Source organism: Archocentrus centrarchus, chromosome 13, assembly GCF_007364275.1.
Source record: "Archocentrus centrarchus isolate MPI-CPG fArcCen1 chromosome 13, fArcCen1, whole genome shotgun sequence".
NCBI classification, from domain to species: Eukaryota; Metazoa; Chordata; class Actinopteri; order Cichliformes; family Cichlidae; genus Archocentrus; species Archocentrus centrarchus.
Window position 1 is genome coordinate 43,023,905 of NC_044358.1, and position 18,536 is coordinate 43,042,440.

Genomic DNA, 18,536 nt, shown 5'->3' on the forward strand with positions numbered 1-18,536 from the left:
TTATATCTACCAGTGGAAACTGAACCAGAGCTCATTTTCCCCAAAAATTATTAGATGAAGTACATCTAATAACATCTAACATGTAGGGTCTTTACCCACAATACAAAGCGCCTTGAGGCGACAGTTTGTTGTGATTTGGCGCTATATAAATAAAATTGAATTGAATTACATAATCTGGTGAATCCTAAATTTTGATTTTATGCCTCCTGGTGGGCTACATTTTGCTGCTCATTTCAGTGAGGACCCTCACCGGACTTTGAGGAGATGTGGTATGGATTTCTGTCTGATAAACTTACTTTGTTTTGTCTTTTCTGGAACAGTAACACTTCTGCTTTACAGGTTTGTCTCACGCCGGCACAACAAAAATGCTATTGGAGACCCAGTTCTGCTCCTCACACCTCACTATCAAAATCGTCTGAGATGAGTTGGGCAGAAGTGGGCAAATTCGTCATGCGAAGCTTGCGCGCTTCTGACCAACTAATGATTACCACATTTTGTGGTCGCCTTGAATTTCATGTTACAAAAAAAATACGCCTTCTGTGGTGCATACAAAGTTGTGCTTTTGTCGGATTCAGTAATTCTGTTGAGCACATCTCCGCCCACATCAAATTCTCAAATCCCAGATTCTGCTTTAGCACAAATTCCAAAAGATGTGTGGGCAAATTCAAAGTATGATGTAGGCCTTATTAAGGATTGTGAACCTGTTGTCATCACACCAAAATCTTCTTTTCGCCCTTGTCAAAAACAGTATCCTCTCAAACCAGAGGCTGTTGCTGGCATAACACCAGTGTTTAACTCCTTACTGGCTACTGGAGTTATTGTTTCATGTCTTTCTTCTCCTGTTTGCACACCTCTGTTTCCTGTGAAGGAAAATCAGGAATCATGGACAACCCACTGAGTGGTGTTTGGTTCAAGATTTACAAGCTGTCAACAAGGCTGTGGTGCCCAGAGCTCCTACAGTACCTACATACCATTCTTTATGGCTCCTTTCACAGATCTCCTGATCGTGTCAACCATGTTGGCTCTGCTTCTTTGCTTGATTCACAACCTCTTAATCTCGGTTTCAGAGATTTAATCCTTTGCTACTCTGGAGGCACATCGTCTTTGAGCTAAGTGTACTTACACACCTCGTGGATGGTTTTCTTCAGACAAAAAACCTTTGTCTGCCTTTCCTTGGTTTGCTAAATAGAGTCATGGGTCAGACCATGTCTCCAAAGGGGGAATGCTATGAATGGTCCCTTGAAAAACAAACTGGCCAAATGTTGTGTGAAGACGAGACTTTCCTGGGTCAAAGTTTTGTCACTAGTACTCATGTACATGCGTATGCGAAGAAGAGCAAGAACAAGGGGGAGATAACTTTACTCAGCGATGGACAAAGATATAAGATTGAGAATGGGAGATGATGAAGAGAGGTTTTTAAATCAGATATTAGATCTATATATTATGGGAAGTTATAGTATGTAATTTCATATTGTGAAACATGACAGCTGAACATGATTACAGAATGAGACCAGGGGAAGCAAAACTAAATAAGAACAGGGAGCATGAGACTGTCAAAATAAAACAGGAAGTAACTTAACATGTTACATGCAGACTAGACACCTAGGGAGACTGACACACAGAGGGAATCTAAATATAACTAAACAGAACCCAACTACAACACATAGGCTGACCTAAGATGGGGAAGCAACTAAATGGGGAAGACACAGACACCTGAAACACAAACACCAAAGACTCAACACAGGAGGGATAACAGACAACGGCACACAAGAACACATGGGGCAGATACACAGAGGAGCACAAAAAACACAAGACAAGAACACAGGGAAATCAGAATAACATACAAATAACTAAAACCAAAGACAATACTTAGCAACAAAAACTGAGAAACTAAACTGTAAGAAAACTAAGGAACACAACCCGAAAAGTACAGCAAAACAGAACTACGCAAAAAGGAACATAACACATTGAACCACAGGCCCATGACAGATGGCTTGAGAAACTGAATTTGTGGCATCTTTTAAGCATTTCTCATTTTTAATCAGGTATTGGATCTGTGGATGTGAAAATTATGTTTTTATATCATGAACCATCCTTCAAAACAAAATGAGCTACCCTAAGTTTAGTGCTGGATAACCAGGTTATCTTGCTGTACTGTGGTAAAACTCTGTGTTGGACTGGCTCACAGTGGTTGTGCTGTTCATGGTCAGAGTCATATGGAAGCTTGTTTCTGCAACTAAAGAAAAAAAAAAATAAATAAAGGAGGAATAAAATAAGGAAATGACCATTTCCACAGAGCTTCATAATTCAGAGTTAAGTCAAAATTTTGACTTATTAATGCAAAATTTTGAGACAAGTAACTCAAAATTTCCAGTTATGGATAATATGATGCTTAGATTCATTCACTGAATTCAACCTTTAAACCAACTGTATTCTGTCAATGTAGAGGGTGGAATCAGCCAAGAGTTTGTGAAACTTCTGTTTACATCTTGGTGAAATCAGTTCTGTGAATTCACCAAAAGCAGCAGCATCACCTGTCAGCTGGTCTCAGCCACACAAAGAAAATCTGCTGGAGCTCACAATAGAAATTATTGTGAGCTGTGATTCTTTTCCCCAATGCTGAACCACTACAGCCGATGTTAGGTCTGGTTTCTGAGGAAAATTGAATATGAAGGTGAGTATCATTCTCACCATGTGTTTCCTGGTCCTCTTCCAAATGTGGTGTAAGCACCTTCATTACTTTTGTAGTTCAGCTGTCTTTGGTATCCTATAACAGGAAAATAACGCGACTGTTTCAAATCACAGATGTTATATTTGCATTTAGCCCCATTAAGAAACTAACAGACTCACCGCTGGTCAGGAAGTTGGCAGCTTTTTCCATGATTGCTGGGGTGAGCTGCTGTGTACCTTTCAGGTACTGGAGGATGTAGATGTTGGGGGCTAGAAGAGCCATGTTCTGCTCTCCACATCCATACGGCATCTGCAGCAGTCCATCCAGGTTCTTCAGAGCACGGCCGAGGATGTCACCTGATCAAAAACACTGATTCACTACAACACAACATATAACTTACCCAAACTTTTACTGCAAATAGATTAAACATTTAGAAAAATACAGCAGGTAATGCAGAAGCAGTGTTTATACTTATTTATAGTTATTTGTACTTTGTTACCAGAATTTACGTTTTAAAGTTTGTGAAAATGATGGAGTCTGAAATTAAATCATGAAATGTCAAAATCAGGCAAAGATGCCACCAGTCCTGTTTGCTATTCATTTACCATTGCCCTGTTTGAGAATGTGTAAACTTGCTATATTTCTTTTTGGCTAGATCTAAACTCATTTAAATGAAATCAACATATTTACCCAGAACTGATACAAAAGCGCGAGCAGATCCTTTAATCACATTCTCAGGTAGTTGTATCTCTGTTTCCTCTGTTAGTGTGTCTCCTGTGCACAGACAAAAACAATCACCGTACAGAGAGAAGCTTAATCAGGAGGTCAGCACTGAAACAATTTAAAATGAGCAGGTGGTCATTGTATAACTTCTAACAGGTCATGTATTTAACAAACTCCAGCTCATGCCAGAATAATTGCCAATAGGCTCCTACTTTGTAGGAGGATGGTTAGACAGGAAGAATCGCATTACAGTAATTTCATACTGTACTTCATGGCAAAACATAAAATGCCACCAAGGAAAACATCATTTGGATACTGACAGTTTTGAAAAGGAAGTAACACCAACTTCTTAAGACTTTCCTAACCAAATTTTAGATGGACAAAGATAGAGTCCCTCCCCTGAACAGTTTAAGAGGCCGTCCATGTGGCCGGTGGTGTTGACAATGAGGATCAGGAGGCCGGCCACATGGCCAGTAGCGTGGACAGAAGAATCCTGGTAGTTGGTGGCGAAGACCCTCAGGTGGTATGGCAAGAGGCCACTGTCTATGAAGGCAGTGGGAAGACTGAAGACTTTTCCTTAGCTTAATGACTGAGTGAGCCAGAGATGCAGTGTTGGGACATATGAGCAGCCAAGACGAGGAAGAAATATGTCCACAACAGAAAGCCAGTTGCCAGAGTCTTTTGTGCTCATCTGTAGCCTTTATAATCCACGGAAAGCAGTTTTTTCAGATTGTCTCCTAACATTCCTTAGAGATAAAAATAGAGTCCATGATGGGTCACGGCCTTCTGTCATGTAAAACTGTGAGGCAGGCACTGTGTAGAAACTAAATACTAGAAACCTGACAGTTGAGTATGGCAGGTGGGAGAGGAAAACTCAGGGCTTAAATACAAAAGGGATAATGAGAGGGTGGAGACAGCTGGGAACACTGGTGATCAAAATGACACTAATGGGACATGGGAAACAAAACGGAACACAACACACCTGCCAAATCCCATTTTAAGTTTGTGAGATATTATTGTGAATGCAACATATTTATAACCTTTTTTTTTTAAATATTTGATTGCAGTATCTGATGGAAACCACACTGACCTTTTGGGTAAAGCAGCCAGTTGGACGTCTTTGTCATCTCAGTCCCTTCAGCCTGAAGTTACAGTTTCACTTTCATGTGAAAAAACAAAACAAAAAACAAATGCAGAATCTTTGTCATCTTGTGTTTATCTCACCAACCTTTACTCTCAGGGATTTTGTGACCACATCAATGCGACCTCTCTCTGGTACCCTCACAACCTCATTATCGCATGAAACATGGGAATGCACTGCCTCAGCAGACACAGTCACATTTACAACTCCTAAAAAAGAACAACAAATATCATATTTCTCAATCCTTTAAATTGTTCTACTTTAAAATAATGCTAATGAGATAACCTTACTGGTTATGTAGAAGCCCCCTTTTTTACATGAGAAGGTTTTCAGAAGAAAACGGTAAAGTTTTGATGCATTTTGGCCTCCCGTTTTCACGAGAACTGCCTGAAAATGTTACTTTTTGAAAATGGGTTCCAGAGTGACGCATTTTTGAAATGCTCTGCTTCTCTGTGAATGGCTGAAAATAATACTTTTTGAAAATGGGGGTATTGGCACATGTGCACTGTGGTTGCAACTCCTATACCCACACCGTGTGGCCTGGCATGGGAACTATAGCATTTTCAGCATCTTTTGCATGTCTGTGTAAACAGAGTTTGTTTTTGAAACATTTCCATGTGAATGTGTTACTCTTCAAAAACACTGTTTCCACTAAAAGCATTCTCATGTAAATGAGGCCTGAAAAGCAATGTATTGGGGTATGTGGGACATGGTGCCTCCACCCTGACATCCTCTAACCCAGGAATCCTCACATCCAGGCCTTAAGGTCCGGTGTCCTGCAGGTTTTAGATGTGTCTCTGCTTCAACCCACCTGAGCCAAATATAGAAGTCATTAGCAGGACTCTGGAGAACTTGACTGCATACTGAAGAGGTAATTCAGCCATTTGATTCTGGTGTGTTGGATCAGGGACACATCTAAAACCTGCAGGACACCGGACCTCGAGGCCTGGATTTGAGGATCCCTGCTCTAAGCAAAGCCAGACCCTCACCTAAAGTTGTTGGGGTCATGGTCCAGCTGACGGTCTTGCGCTTGTTGGCGCACAAACAGGATGTATACTGGTCACCAGAGAGGGGGGTGAGGGTATAATCTGAGGAAGGTGTAGGAGAGACAGTGACCTGTAAAAGGAACAAAACAGCACAATGAAACGGAATTTAGTTTCTAAGTCAAACAGGAGGTCAGTGTTTTCTTGTTACTCTGTAAGGACAGACATATTCAGCTAAAACAATGTCAGGCCAGGTGTGACAAACAGGAAAGCTAGTTTCAGCTGCTCCCTTATTCACAAGAGGTCGCTACAGAGGGTAATGGCACATGTTTTGATTAGACAGATTTTTTACAGCAGGTGCTTTTCCAACCTCCAAGGGATTTCTATCAAAACAGGGTGCTCTCGTTTGTTAAGGTAATGTATGAAGTGCTAACAACACTATGGAGACACTAGGAGTGACAAAATGCAGTTAAGGACAAATTAAAAGTTAACCATAAATTCCATTAAATATAGAATATAGCATTGCGAAATCCATATCATCATTAATTACCATGATGCAGTTGGTCAGGTAGTTGAAGACTGTTGCCTTCAGTTCAAAGTGCTCCCCACGGATGATGGAGTAGGGCATTGTGAGCTCGAGGAAGAAGGGCTGGAAGACCTTAACTTCTTGAGGAGGAGCCAAACCAAATCCCTGAGAGGACAAACAGAAAGCCTCCGTCTCCCAGGTGGTGATAGTGTCTGGGATGATGAGGGGCACATCCTTTGATCCAGACTCTCTAAATCAGCAGATTTACAAAAATGCTCACTGTCATGCCTACATTACTCAGAAAAGCCAACAGAAACTTTGTGCTAATGAGTCACTGTTTTCACTGTTGTCATTCAGAATTCAGAGTAGAATTCACAAACACACTTTTCACTAACACAATCACCTGTGAAAACTGATTTTCATAAGCATTGTTTTTCACATGTCCATGGATCCATAAACAGCTCTATACATACACCAACTAATTTCCCCATTTCATGACCAGAAAATGACCTTGAAAACAAACAAACAATAAAAAAAAGACATACCCAACTTCCACCAAGTCCCATATCCAAGTCTCCGGGAAGAAAGTACGGACAGTTTCTATAGGTGCTACAGGTAGATCAGGTGCATTTGTGTCCAAGCTCATTTGTGGTGTATACAGTCTAGAAAAGTAGGTTACCTCCAAAACTAAAGAAAAAAATTAATCAGAATCATTTTATCATTTGGCACTTGAAAACAAAACAAAATAAAATGTCACCCTGCCCTGACTCTCAATGTCACCAAGATTGTGATGGTAATCTCTTCCCTGGAATCTCACACATGAGGGAATTCGGATCAGCAGGTTTGTTGCCATCTTCAGTCCTGCATTCTAGACACACAAACATAATAGAGTTAACTGCAGCTAAAGCAACAGAGACCATTATATTTATTGGTGGCCAATATGTATTTATCATTTTATGTTGCCTGTTTTTCTGGTGCTTCTGCATCCTGGTGGATTTGTTCCTTTCTGAAGATATATCCTAATCAAAACCCTGAATGATCTCAAAGGTGAAGGAATTTTTGAGGGACCGGAACCCTGCCTTCAATTCAGGTGACAGAGGTCTGTATAGTACAGCTAGGTCTGACCTCAAGAGAGTCATTAAGGCTCCTAAGGAGGAGTACAGGAGCAAAGTGGTGTTGCACCTAGAGAATGACAACTTTTGGTGGATGTAGCACGGCATCCAGCATCTGAGGAGCTACAAAGACAACTGATCAGCAGCTGTCAAAGCAGATGCCTTGTTAGTGGATGAACTCAACCACTTTTTCACCCGCTTCAAGTCATCCAGACCAGCCACACCCCTGGTGCCCTGCCAGTCCCCCAGCCACCAACCTTTCACTCTCCAGGAACACCAGGTGGCTTAAGGGGTGGCTGTGGCTCAGGAGATAGAGCAGGTTCTATTCCTGCCTGCTCCAGGCTGCATGCCAAATTATCCTTGGGCAAGCTACTGAACCCCAAGCTGCTCTCTGACACAGGCGTTGGAGTATGAATGTGAGTGTATGTTAGAAAGTAAAAAGCACTTAGATTCATATGGAAGTGCTTGTATGAATGGGGAGTGAAACGTGTTGGATAAGCACTTTGAGTACTCATTTAGATATACAAGAACTAGTCCATTTACCATTTGTTAAGGTAAGTCAGCTCTGCTCCTCTACCCTGACACTCAGCACTGGCTCCCCCCATGGCTGTGTGCTGAGCCCACTCCTGTATGACCTCTACACGTACGACTGTGCCACATCCACTCCTCAAACACCATTTTCAAGTTTGCCAATGAGACCACCTCCACCTCTTCTCCCAAGATGGATATAGTATTTGGTGCAGTAGTTGTCTTCCTAAAATCCACTACCATCTCCTTCATCTTACTAACATTCAGAAGGATATGGTTGTTTCCACACCACTCTACAAAGCGGTCTACCAGTTCTCTGTATTCAGTCTCCTGCGTTATACTGAAAATCTGAGGTGTACAAGGAATACATGACTGCAGACGCAGCCTGGATCCATCTGTTGAAGTTTTGTTTTGCTCTCCCGTCACTCGTGAACAAGAACCTGAGATACTTGAACTCCTCCACCTGGGGTAGGAACTCAGCCCTGAGCTGGAGAGGGCACTCCACCCTTTTCTGGCTGAGGACCATGGCCTCAGACTTAGAGGTGCTGATTCTCATACCAGCCGCTTCACACTAGGCTGCAAACTATTCCACTGTGAGCTGAAGGCCACCACCTGATGAAGCCAGCAGGACCGCATCATCTGCAAAAAGCATAGACGAGATTCTGAGGCCACCAAGGCAGAAGCCTTCCACCACATGGCTACGCCTAGAAATTCTGTCCATAACAATTATGAACAGAGTCATTGACAAAGGGTAGCCCTGGTGGAGTCCAACACCCACAGGAAAACGAGTCCAACTTATTGCTGGCTATACGGACCAAGCTCTCACTGCAGTTGTACAGGGACTGAATGGCCTGTAACAACAGCCCAGATACCCCATACTCCCACAGGACCTCCTACAGGATTCCCTGAGGAACAAGGTCAAATGCCTTCTCCAAGTCTACGAAGCAAACATAGACTGGTTGGGCAAACTTCCACGCACACTGGAACACCCTCGAGAGGATAAACAGCTGGTCCAGCGTTCTACGATCAGGAGGAAAACCGCATTGTTCCTCTTGAATCCAGGGTTTGACCAACAGACCTACTCTCCTTTCCAGCACACTAACATAGACCTTACCGGGGGGAGGTTGAGGAGTGTGATCCCCCAAAAGTTGGAGCACACCCACCAGTCTCCCTTCTTGAACATGGGGACCACCACCCAGGTCTGCCAGTACAGTGGCACCACCCCAGATCTCCACGTGATGTTGCAGAGGTGTGTCAACCAAGACAGCCCTACAACATCCAGAGCCATCAGGAACTCAGGGCGAATCTCGTCCACCCCAGGGGCCCTGCCACCAAGGAGTTCTTTAACCACCTCAGTGACCTCACCCCCAGTGATGGGCAAATAATCCCTCTCATCCCCAGACTCTGCTTCCACTACAGGAGGCATGTCAGAGGGATTAAGGAGGTCCTTGAAGTATTCCTTCCACCGCCTGACTATAGGCTCAGTTGAAGTCAACAGTGCCTCACCCGCACTGTAGACCATGTGCGTAGAGCACTGCTTTTCCCTCCTGAGCTGATTATTGGCTGACCAGAATTGCTTCTATGCTGTCCAAAAGTCTTTTTCTATGTCTTCACCAAACTCCTCCCACACCCTAGGTTTTGCTTTGGCCACTGCCCGAGCTGCGTCCCACAGGCTAACCAAGCCCGATAAGACTTCAGCTTGATGGCTCCCTTCACCTCCAGTGACCACCATCTGGTTCGGGGATTACCACCACGACAGGCACCAACAACCATGCAGCCACAGCTCTGAGCATCAGCTTCAACAATGGAGGTGTGGAAAATGGTCCATTCAGACTCAATGTCCTCAGCCTCCCTCGGAATGCTGTTAAAGTTCTGCTGGAGGTGGGAGTTGAAGATCTCTCATTGCCAACATGAGGGTTGAAGTCCCCCTGCAGGACAATGGATTCACCGGATGGAGCACCCTTGAGCACCCTGCCCTGCGACTCCAAAAAGGGTGGGTACTCTGAACTGTCATTTGGCACATAAGCACAAACAGTCAGGACCTGTTCCCCAGCCTGAAGGCGCAGGGAAGCCACCCTCTTGTCTACCGGTGAAAACTCTGACGTACAGGTGGCAAGCTGGGGGATCCAAGAATACCCACCCCAGCTCTCCACCTCTCACTGGGCTCAAATCCAGACTGGAACAGAGTCCAGCCCCTCTCCAGGAGACTGGTTACAGAGTCCAGGCCATGTGTTGAGGTGAGCCCAACTATATTTAGCTAGTATCTCTCAACCTCTCACACTAGCTAAGGCTTGTTCCCCACCAGAGAGGTCACATTCCATGTTCCAATTCCATGTCGATAACTGGGGATCGGTCTGCCAGGGCCTCCGCCACTGGCCACCGCCCGGCACACACTGCACCCGACCCCTATGATGTCTACTGCAAGTAGTGGGCCTACAGGAGGGCGGGCCATTGTCATCTCTTCAGGCTGCACTGGGCAGAGCACCACAGGCTAATGACCAGCCACCAGACGCTCTCCTTCCCCAGGCCTGGCTCCAGGGTGGGGCCCCGATAACCCTATCCCGGGTAAGGTAAACAGTTTCCTTGTTGCCATTTACATAGGGGTCTAAGTTCCTTTCAATTGAGTTTTATTTATATAGCAACAAATCACAACAATAGCTACCTCAATATATGCTATAATGTAAGGTAAAGACCCTAAAATAATACAGAGAAAACCTAAACAATCTGGTGACCCCTATGAGCAAGGCCTGGGTATCTTTTATGTGTTTTCTGTTGTTTTGCTGTGGGCGTGTCACATGTCAAGGAGGATCTTTATCCACCCCTCATATCTGTGACTCACTGTGGCAGTTTACACACGTGTGTGAAGTTGCTCATTATTCACCTGTTTTTCACGAGCACTCATCAGCAAGGTATCTCTGTCGGCTCTGTCTTGCTAACCTTTATGAATGACTTTCTTTGTGAGGAATTAATTCTTGTTTTGTGCAGAGCCGAGCCTGCTCAACCCATGGATTTTGTGAACTATGGATTTTTTGTGTGTCGCCTGCCTTGCCCTGCTATTGTTGCTTCATCCATGAATACTGTGCAAAAATAAACTCTGGAAACTATTTATTTGCAGTGACCACATTGAGTCCTTTTTTTCTCTCGGAACATGAACCACGAACCAGGCTCAGGAAGGGACAACCTGTTTAGGGGAGGGAAATAGCTTCTTATACACAAAGTTTGTAAGAAGCTGATAGATGAAGTTAGCAGGACAGTTGTTTCCTATAGACTTACAAACTATGTTGTTTTTCTTTTCCCTTTCGTTTGTTAACAGAAGACTTGCCCTCTGTGGACCATTTGAAAGAGTTGAGGTTTGAGCCACCTCTGTATTGGCTTCACTTTCCAGATCCAAAAGCTACATCTATGTACAACAAGGTATGGAAAATATTTATATAATACCTTGAAAATTATGTAGGCATCTTTATCAGGTAATGGTGAAATGTATCTTCTTGTTCTCACATTCAAGCATACACTAGGCTCTTGAATGTTATGTGGGATATATGCTTTCCTGACAGGTAGCAGGCGAAATATCTGAAAAATAAAGATATGGTTCAGATATACATTTCCAAATAGTTTTTGTCATAAAAAGTTCTGACAACTGAGAAAATCAGATTTAAGATCCACACTTGTGATGAAACACATAGCATTTACAGTGCTTAATATATTTATCAGAGTACAAATCAGCATAAGGTTCATGCCACAGCCATGCAATAGTATTGGTAATTAACAAAATATTTTTTGTTTCGGTAATGGTTAATCCACCAGTATGTGTAAGCTCTTTAATGAAAATGATATTTTAATGCATAAAAAATATTTAGTTTTGTTATCCATGCATTTTCTAATTTACAAAAAAGCTGAAAAAATAAACCACATTATTATTAATTTGTTATCAAGATGCAGGTTTAACACTTTCCACTTTTTCTGAATAGAAAAATTGTAGTGATTGATTAATTTCTGACTTCTCAGAGAAGGCCAATGTGCCGGCACCTTAGTATAAAAACTTGAACTCATTTTCTTATTTGTCTACTAAATATTCAAAATTTTGGTTATAAACAAGCTTGACATATTTCTAAAATATGTGTGTTTCAATATTGCTATGACAGATGTTGACATTTCGCTTAACCCTCTTAATTGGAGGGTAAGGCGAAATGTCAAAAAGTAACTTAATGGGCCAAATTGTATGTTATTTTTGACATCAATTCGCGAACCAGAAGTGGGCGGGGCCGGAAGCGGCCCGTGGGCCGCAAGTTTGGACACCCCTGCTGTAGACTGTGGTTGATATCAGCAGTTACCTTGTCTGCATCCAAAATGGTTCCTGGCGCCTTGATGAGGACGCTCTTGTCGATGGCTTTCACCCCACACAGAGAGTGCGGCAGGGCCGTCACCTGCAGGTTGTTTTTTTCTCCTGGGACACCTGAAGAAGATCTGAACTCCAGTGACACCTAACATATGAAAAATATACATTATACCATCTAAACTTAAATGGTTTTAAAAGTTTAGACCTTGATAACACAGAAACCCTGAATTAGTTTTAATGTGTTTTTTGGAGTTCAGCCTGTGCCACTTGGATTGTTTGAAGTTTGTTTGTTGTGTGTTGTGGTTTTATAAAAATGGACATGCTTTAACCTAATGTGCACTGATAAGTATATCTAACACTACAGTTTACTCCACATACCTTGTGACTAAAGCATTTCTCAGTGGAGAAGTCAGAGCTGTCAGCAATCACATTCTTGCTGGGGAGTACAGCATAAGCAACAATCTGGATGTCTGGTGCCATCTCAGGACACACTCTCAACTTAAAGGACACTTCACCCTCATTCACTGAAACAAACAAAAAAGGAAAAAAAATGCTACTATTCTGATTTTCTGTTAACCTTGCTATCGCAGATGAAAAAAAAGGGTTTTCATTCAACACTCAAAATCAAAATGAAAAAAATTATGCTGCAGGCTAGTCCATTTTGCAGAAATTTCATTGCAGCAATTCCAAAGTTTAAATGGCCCCCATGTGCTTGTATGCATGCCTGACAACACTCCTAATGAATGGGTATGCTCCTAATGAAATGACGGATGGTGTTCTGAGGGATCATCTTCCAGATCTGGACCAGGGCATCACTGACCTCCTGGACAGTCTCAGGTGCAGCCTGGTGGCATTGGATGGACCAAAACATAAGCTGTGTCCAAATTCAGGGGCTGCAACCTATGAAGGCTACATTTGTGGGCTGATCATGTCACAGCAAAGTGTCAAAGTCTGTCCAAATTTGTAGGCTCCTCCAAATGCAGTCAACAAATGTGTTCTACTTTTCCCTGGAGTTGAAGGATTGGTCTGGTGTTTCCTTCTTGGCCTACCAAATCCCATGATTCATTGTGCAGCAAATCTCAAATGTGGCAATGGTGGAGGAGAGTGGTAAATGGACTAGTTCTTATGTAGCATTTTTCTACTCTGAGTACTAAAAGTGCTTATACCGTACAACATGTTTACATTCACCCATTCACAGTGCTTTTATTGTCTAACATTCACACACATTCATACTCCAATGCTTGCATCAGAGAGCAACTTGGGGTTCAGTGTCTTGCCCAAGGATACGTTGGCAAGCAGCAGCCAGGAATCAAACTGCCAACGTTCCAATTTGTAGGTGACCTGCTCTACCTCCTGAGCTACAGCCACCCCCATTGCATACTTGTTTATGCAATGGTGGTGACAGCTTGTTTATGGACAGCTTTTAGGGACAGCTTGCTTTGAGAAGGAATGCCAGCTTGGCAGCATGTTGCTTGGCTCCAAATGCTCCATTAAGGATTGGAAAACAACATTTTCCATAACAAAAAGATGTTGGTCATCAAGCACAACAAATTGAACAAATTCCTCCGTTATGAGCTTTGCTTTGTTGCTTTATGGAGGCATTTCTGAATGTTTTCCTGCAGTGGTTGTTGACATGAAACGCAAGTTACACTCTGCAGTCTTGCATGAAACAATCACTCTTGCACCTGATACCTGCTCCTCCTACACTGATAAAAATATCCTGCCCTATCCACATAATAAAATTAAGGCAACTATTTGCATAATTTATTTATGTTGAGCAAGACTTTTCTGTGTTTAAAGTACTTACTTATTTCTTTACATGAAATATAAAATCCAGAGGTGGGAAGTAACGAAGTACAAATACTTCGTTACTGTACTTAAGTAGATTTTTCAGGTATCTGTACTTTACTTAAGTATTTATTTTTCTGACTACTTTTTACTTTTACTCCCTACATTTTTACGCAAGTATCTGTACTTTCTACTTCTTACATTTTCAAACAGACTCGTTACTTTTAACGTCAGAGAGAAGTTTGCATTTCCGGTCAGTGCGCCTTCAAACATAAAACGATCTGAGTGTCATGGCCGGGAAGGAAATGGGCGAGGAAGGGCAAACACGCAGGACACCAGAGGTAAACATCACTGAAAAGGGATTTATTTAAGCAGGGAAAAAACAAATACAAAAACCGTGGAAGGGAGACGACGGGCAGACACAGGGAGCACAGGGAACACAGGGAGCACAGGGAGCACAGGGAACACACGGGCACACAACATCACACGCAGGCACAATAACGTCAACGACAACAGGCATAGAAAACGCAGGACTTAAATACACAGAAGGGCTGATGAGGGAAGAGGAAACAGGTGGGAACACAGGTGACACTGATAACTAAGACGAGACCAGAGGGAAGCAAAACTGAATACAACAGACAGGGGCTGGACGAATATCAAAATAAAACAGGAAGTATGACAAGGGAACAGAGACGCAAACAGAATACAGAGAGACACGAGGGACTAGAAATAACTGAGGGCAACTCTAACAGATAACAAAACAACCTGAGAAAACGGAAACCATACCAAGAAAACATAAAACACTGGGCCACCGGCCCAGGACATGACACTGAGCCTAAATGGAGGAATAATAACATATAAGAGACAATCGTACTGCGTATCCTCCATCATCGGGGCTTATCTCGTACAAAGGGATTAAATACGCAAACCCATATAAGTAATGTATCATTTATAGTGCTATAATCGGGCCGGACCGAGTCCGTAAGTTGCACTGCGGCACATAAACAGCTTAGCTAGCGCTACTGAAGAGGAGCGAGCATGAAAGGAGTAACATGTGGCAGGTAAATGCAACGTTTCTAAATGCTCAACAAATATCAGCAAACACACAAAGTGTGTGCAGTTTGTCACACAGTGTGTCTGCTAGCTAAAAGAAGAGCTGCTGTATTTCAGGGAGAGCAAAGAGAGAGAAGTTCACTCAGAGATGGAGAAAGAGGACAGGAGAGGAAGAAGAGAGGTTAGATTTAAAGGTAAGGACTGGAAAACAAACTGAAGTATGCTGACTTTGTGTAATTCAAAGATTCTATGAAAATGCTGCAGTTTAGTGTTTAATAAATAGATTAGTTTGTTGTACTGTATTTACAGTAAAGCTCTGTGTTGGACTGGAGTACAGTGTTTGTGTTCATGGTCAGAGTTACAGGTTACATCAGTGCAGCAGAGATGAGTTTGAATCAAAGCTGCCGATGCTGAGATTCATTCACTGAATCCAACATTTCTACAGCCTGTATGCTGTCAGTGTAGGGGATGGAGATCAGCAGATAGCTGTGAAATACTGGGTTACATCTTTGTGACTTCAGTTCATCCACACAGAGCAGTAAACCTCAGAGCAGCAGCAGGTCAGCTGATCACAGCCTGCACACCAGCATCATTTACTGCAGCTCACAATAGAAAGCTGTGATTCTTCTCCCCATGCAGAGCCACTACAGCTGATCCACCTTCTGAATCCCACTGTAACCCCTGAGTATCCTCATGTTGGTGTTTAGGTGGAGACACAGTCACCCTCTACTATGGAGGACACAGAGAATAGAGCTGTGTTTAAAGTAACTTTCACAGTTTGTGTCCTACAGAACAGATTCAAGCTGAGTGCATTGATTAGAATTAAAATTTAGATTGGAATAACATTTGTATTCTCATGTACTATTTTATATTATTACAATAATATATAATGAGGTTCGGTTTGTTTTACACAAAAATAGCTGGTAGAAACATCCTCCAAAGAACTACTTTTACTTTCTTACTTTGAGTACATTTCAGAGCCTGTACTTTTTTACTTTTACTTAAGTAGAGAAGTTGAACCAGTACTTCGACTTTTACTTAAGTATTTTTTAACATAAGTACTTGTACTTCTACTTAAGTACAGAATGTCAGTACTTTTGCTACCTCTGATAAAATCCAAGTAAACTTAATTTTGTTAAGTAGATTAAGCAAAACTAAACTTTGTATAAATCACTCAACTTTTTCAATGTAGTAAATGAAATTTGCAAGTAAAAGCAACTTCATTTCATTATGTAGATCAAACAAATTATATTTTTAACTTATATTTATAATAACTGCGGCTGCTGTTACACCCAAATTTCCCCTCTGTGGGACAATAAAGGCTGTTTCTTCTTCTTCTTCTTCTTCTTCAAAAAAAAACCTTTGTATAAATTACTTAATTTTGTTAAATGTGTCTAATGATTTTTCTTAAGTAGAATTAACTTGATTTTTGCAAGTACATGTAAAGCACAACTATTTGGTAAATGGACTAGTTCTTTTCTACTCTGTGTGAGCACTCATACAACACATTCACTTCCACGAGTAATTAAGTGTGACACATACAAGTGTAAGCATCACAATTGTAATTTGCTTAGAAGTTATTTGTGGAAAGGCCAATGGTAATGGTAGTATTATGTTGAATTTGAGGAGATGTAATTGTGTAGTTTCGCCACTAGGGGGAAATGGCGCGGGTGGTATTCGGTGCTGTGGGGCTTCCGGGCTTCAGACGAGGAAGAGCCTGCAGACCGAACGCAACTGATGTCTCCCGTCTCTATTTCTTTCTGTGTGAAACAGGTTAGTAATCTGAGTTATTTCACCTCAGTACATGTTTACAGAGAGGCGATTGTGTTTAGATGCTCGTGATGTTGTGTAATGTTGTAAGTTGTGTGTTCGAACATAGAAAAGAAATATAAACTGTTTTCCGTCGACCGACGGGAGAGCAGCCATCTTATCGGTGGGTAATGGTACGAAATGGTGAGGCTTTACAATGTGTGTTTCATTTTGTTATGGATGTTGCTCCGAGATATACCTCTTAAATGCAAAGTATTGTTGTTGACTGTGTTTTTATATGATGATGTATTCTGTTTCTTTTGAGATTTTGATATAGATGTGTTTTAGTTGGAAAATATGGGTTTTCATATGTTTGGTTAGAAAAAAGTGTCAGCAAAAAAAAGGGTAATAATAAGCAGGTAAATAGTGATGATATTATTACATGATAGGTTTTTGCAGCAGGATAGCTGTAGCATTTCGCTGTAGTAGCAGCGCACAAAAGAGACCCTGAATTATGGGGCAGTTATTTTGTATATTATATACAGTGGAGCAAAAGATGTGAGTTTGTTTCAATATTGTAGTTTGTGTTTAGAGATATGTTAGATGATATTGTGAATGAGAAGGATGATTTAACGTTTTATAAATAAAGAGACGAGGAAGAGCCTGCAGACCGAACGCAACTGATGTCTCCCGTCTCTATTTCTTTCTGTGTGAAACAGACCCCACCAGAGGTCTGTAACATAATTTTGGTGGCCCGTACGGGGATCGGCATGCTACAAAGATGGATGCTGATCCTTTAATCAACGAACCCGCAGCAGACATCGCAGGCGTGCTGGAGTGGTAGACGTGCAACTGAGGCAGCCGTGGGACCAGAGGAAGGAGGGGACCCCTGCTGGAGGAGTGACGTGCTACCGGTTGAGCTGACTACGCTGTGGAGAGTGCTGCCAAGGGACAAGATGGAGGACAAGGAGCGAAAAGAGTTGACATGGAAGATCAAAAAGAGTCTTCATGAGCTGACAGCAGAGGAACTCTTTCAGATTGCAGAGGACATCACACGGCTGTCGGACTTGGACCCTGTGAGCTACAGACTTGGTGATGAGGAAAGTTGTTTTGATTATATTTGTGCATACCTTCATTGTAAAACACTCTTGGGTTTAGAAGATGCAGGAGTTTCACACCTACTGTCTTTAAGTGATGCTATTGTTCAGCTTATAGCGAATCGTACTTGTGAAGGAGGTGCCCCTGTGGTGTCAGAGGAAGAGGGTGTTGTCTTTAGCCCAGCACTCGTGCATCCTCAAGCTACAATGTTCCATGAGTCTGTTGACCCACAAATAAATGAATATGATGAGTTGAAAGCTAGCTATGAAGCACTTGGTAAAAAACTAGCAGAGTTAAACCCAACACCAGCAGTACAGTACACACCTGTTCTGCCTGCTCCACAGATACCGCCACTTAGAAGTGCAAATGCAGCTAGCAGCCATGCAGTGAGAGATGTTAGACACCAGAGACCTGAGCAGGTGGTTTCTTTGAGGGATCTGCCATTTCTGCAACGCAGAGAGTTTAAGGTGCATGGGGGCCAGGTGGGAGACACTACATCTGACATCACCTACCACGGACTATGTAAACAAATGGAAGAGGGATTGAAAGCGAACCATACAGAGGGTGAGATCATCCAGGGCGTGCTTCGTATCATTAAACCTGGACAGTTTAAGGATATGTTAGTCAGTAAAGATGACTTGAGCCTTGGGGAACTTAAAAGTTTATTATGTTCACACCTCAGTGAGAAAAGTGGGAGTGAGTTATTTCAGGAACTACTGAGTACCAAACAACATGACCACGAGACTCCCCAGCAGTTCCTTTATAGGATGATTGGGTTGAAGCAGAAAGTCATGTTTGCTTCCAAACAGGATAACATGGATGTTGTGT

The 18,536-nt window shown here is 42.3% G+C and overlaps 1 protein-coding gene across 3 annotated transcripts in view; it reads right to left on the reverse strand.

Moving 5' to 3' along the window:
* LOC115791198 (alpha-2-macroglobulin-like) overlaps positions 1 to 18,536 on the reverse strand; it is a 58,453-nt gene that overhangs the window by 9,566 nt on the left and 30,351 nt on the right. For 2 of the 3 annotated variants that reach the window (XM_030745336.1, XM_030745338.1), the window contains 12 exons: positions 12,399 to 12,544; positions 12,016 to 12,165; positions 11,123 to 11,254; positions 6,825 to 6,912; positions 6,590 to 6,731; positions 6,069 to 6,294; positions 5,525 to 5,651; positions 4,623 to 4,744; positions 4,485 to 4,536; positions 3,362 to 3,445; positions 2,851 to 3,027; positions 2,692 to 2,767 (listed from right to left, as the gene is read on the reverse strand). In XM_030745336.1, coding sequence (XP_030601196.1) covers positions 2,692 to 2,767; positions 2,851 to 3,027; positions 3,362 to 3,445; positions 4,485 to 4,536; positions 4,623 to 4,744; positions 5,525 to 5,651; positions 6,069 to 6,294; positions 6,590 to 6,731; positions 6,825 to 6,912; positions 11,123 to 11,254; positions 12,016 to 12,165; positions 12,399 to 12,544 — 1,522 coding nt within the window. The remainder of the gene's footprint in view (positions 1 to 2,691; positions 2,768 to 2,850; positions 3,028 to 3,361; positions 3,446 to 4,484; positions 4,537 to 4,622; positions 4,745 to 5,524; positions 5,652 to 6,068; positions 6,295 to 6,589; positions 6,732 to 6,824; positions 6,913 to 11,122; positions 11,255 to 12,015; positions 12,166 to 12,398; positions 12,545 to 18,536) is intronic. The other variant, XM_030745337.1, reaches the window with a different exon arrangement.